This window comes from Xiphophorus maculatus, chromosome 16 (assembly GCF_002775205.1).
Source record: "Xiphophorus maculatus strain JP 163 A chromosome 16, X_maculatus-5.0-male, whole genome shotgun sequence".
NCBI lineage: Eukaryota > Metazoa > Chordata > Actinopteri > Cyprinodontiformes > Poeciliidae > Xiphophorus > Xiphophorus maculatus.
The window spans coordinates 24,973,868-24,975,643 of NC_036458.1; the positions used below are offsets into that span (position 1 = coordinate 24,973,868).

At 46.5% G+C, this 1,776-nt stretch overlaps 1 protein-coding gene across 1 annotated transcript in view; it reads right to left on the reverse strand.

The window, feature by feature from the left end:
* The window catches only part of LOC102230850 (homeobox protein Hox-B13a), a 2,345-nt gene extending 1,675 nt beyond the window's left edge, over nucleotides 1-670 (reverse strand). The window contains exon 1 of the mRNA XM_005811923.2: nucleotides 1-670. This exon is cut by the window's left edge and continues 95 nt beyond it. Coding sequence (XP_005811980.1) covers nucleotides 1-632 — 632 coding nt within the window. The 5' untranslated portion in view covers nucleotides 633-670.
* Nucleotides 671-1,776: the final 1,106 nt, after the last annotated feature.

The window sequence follows — 1,776 nt, forward strand, 5'->3', positions numbered from 1 at the left end:
TAGCTGTCCATGGGGAGAAGGGTTTCATGGCGTGGATCTCCGCTGCCAAGTGTTTGGACAACTGATACGTCCAGATAGCTGCCCATGGACTGGTAGGGGTTGGCATAGCCGTGGTAAAATGTGAACTCCTTGGCCCGGTGGTTCGGGTACTCGTCAGGGCTCACTGTAGTGTCCATGTACTGCGAGCTGAGCGCAGCTCCAGTCGCCTGGGTGCATGATTTAATAGAGCTTCTCCCCATCCTGCAGGGATAGTAACTGTTACCAAAGTAGCTGTATGGTAACGCTGTTGCAGCTGATGAACTCTGGTGCGGCACGGCAGCTGCGGGGCAGGGTCCGGCCCCGCATTGTTTTCCTGAAGATGCAGTAGTCTCACTGGAGCTTGAGGTGGAAACGTCCACTGTGGAGTAACCAGCTGAGGAATGCACCAGGTTAGAGGCGTGTCCTCCGAAAGCGGCCGCAGCCGCAGAATGGGCCATGAGGTTGCGGCACTGACTCGCCGCAGTGGCTGCAGCAAAGTTTCCGCTGCCCACCAGACCCTCCATGTTCTTGTTGAGGTCTTCTAGGTTGTTGTCATACACGAACATCACAGTCTCCGCTGGCCAGAGAGAATTTAGGACCAGGGAGGTTTTCATATGCGCGTCTTTCCACACTATGGCTTCTGTTTTCACAGTCTCCCCTCAAACTCTAACCGCTCTTGCATTACTACTACATTTAGAAAATGAGGGAAGACTCATCTAACGGCTGTCGCTCTCCCGAACACGCAGATTTAATTAGTACACGTGATGAACGCGTCCATAGCCTTTCAGAAAGTGTGGTCGCTCAAAGACAAAGACTCCCTGTACCCGACCAGAACTCTGGTTTCATCTCTGCAGAAGCCTTGACGCAACAAACCCCCTGGAGCAAGAAACGGACGTCCATTGGCTGAGAGCTACTGATCACATGATTGAAGAGGAGCGAGGAGAGCCGAACCGAATTGTTTGGAGCTGTCAATCACAGGAAAATATTTGAACAAGGCTGAGGTCTGGCACGAGCGGGACTTAAGCAGATGCGTAACGCTTTCTGCGCGCGCGATGCCGTCATGTCAGACAGTCTCTGGTTCTCACAAAGATCAGTTTAAGTCTTTGTGGTTCTCAATTCAAGTATATCCGAAAGAAAGAAAGAAAGAAAGAAAGAAAGAAAGAAAGAAAGAAAGAAAGAAAGAAAGAAAGAAAGGGAGGAAGAGTCTAATCTAAACAATTTAGAAGAGAATGCATTTATCTACGTCTTAGCACTATTATAGATTAATGCTAGTCTCCTTTCCTCTACTTCGTGAATGCAAGCAGATCAAGTGTTCAGCTTTTTTAAGAAATGCGAACAATTGTTAGAACATTTACGGCGTTAAAAAGGTCCTGGCTTGAAACACGAAGGGCGGTTTCCCAGCTTCTCCCACACACTCATATATATGTGTGTGTGTGTGTGTGTGTGTGTGTGTGTGTGTGTGTGTGTGTGTGTGTGTGTGTGTGTGTGCATATTAACACATTTCGTTAATATATCCAAATGATCGTATACACACACCATGCCTGTTATTTAGTGTTTCCAATTAAATCTGGAGTGATTATGTGAAGTCTGCAATATCGATATTTCGTCGATAAAAAAGTAAAATAATAATAATAATAATAATAATTAAGTAAAATATAGAGATCAGATAAGACATGTCCGCCACAGTTAGTTCAGGGGTTCGTGGTGAACAGGACAGTTCCTCTAAATCTCTTTCTTTCTGGTGCAGTGAATGCATTT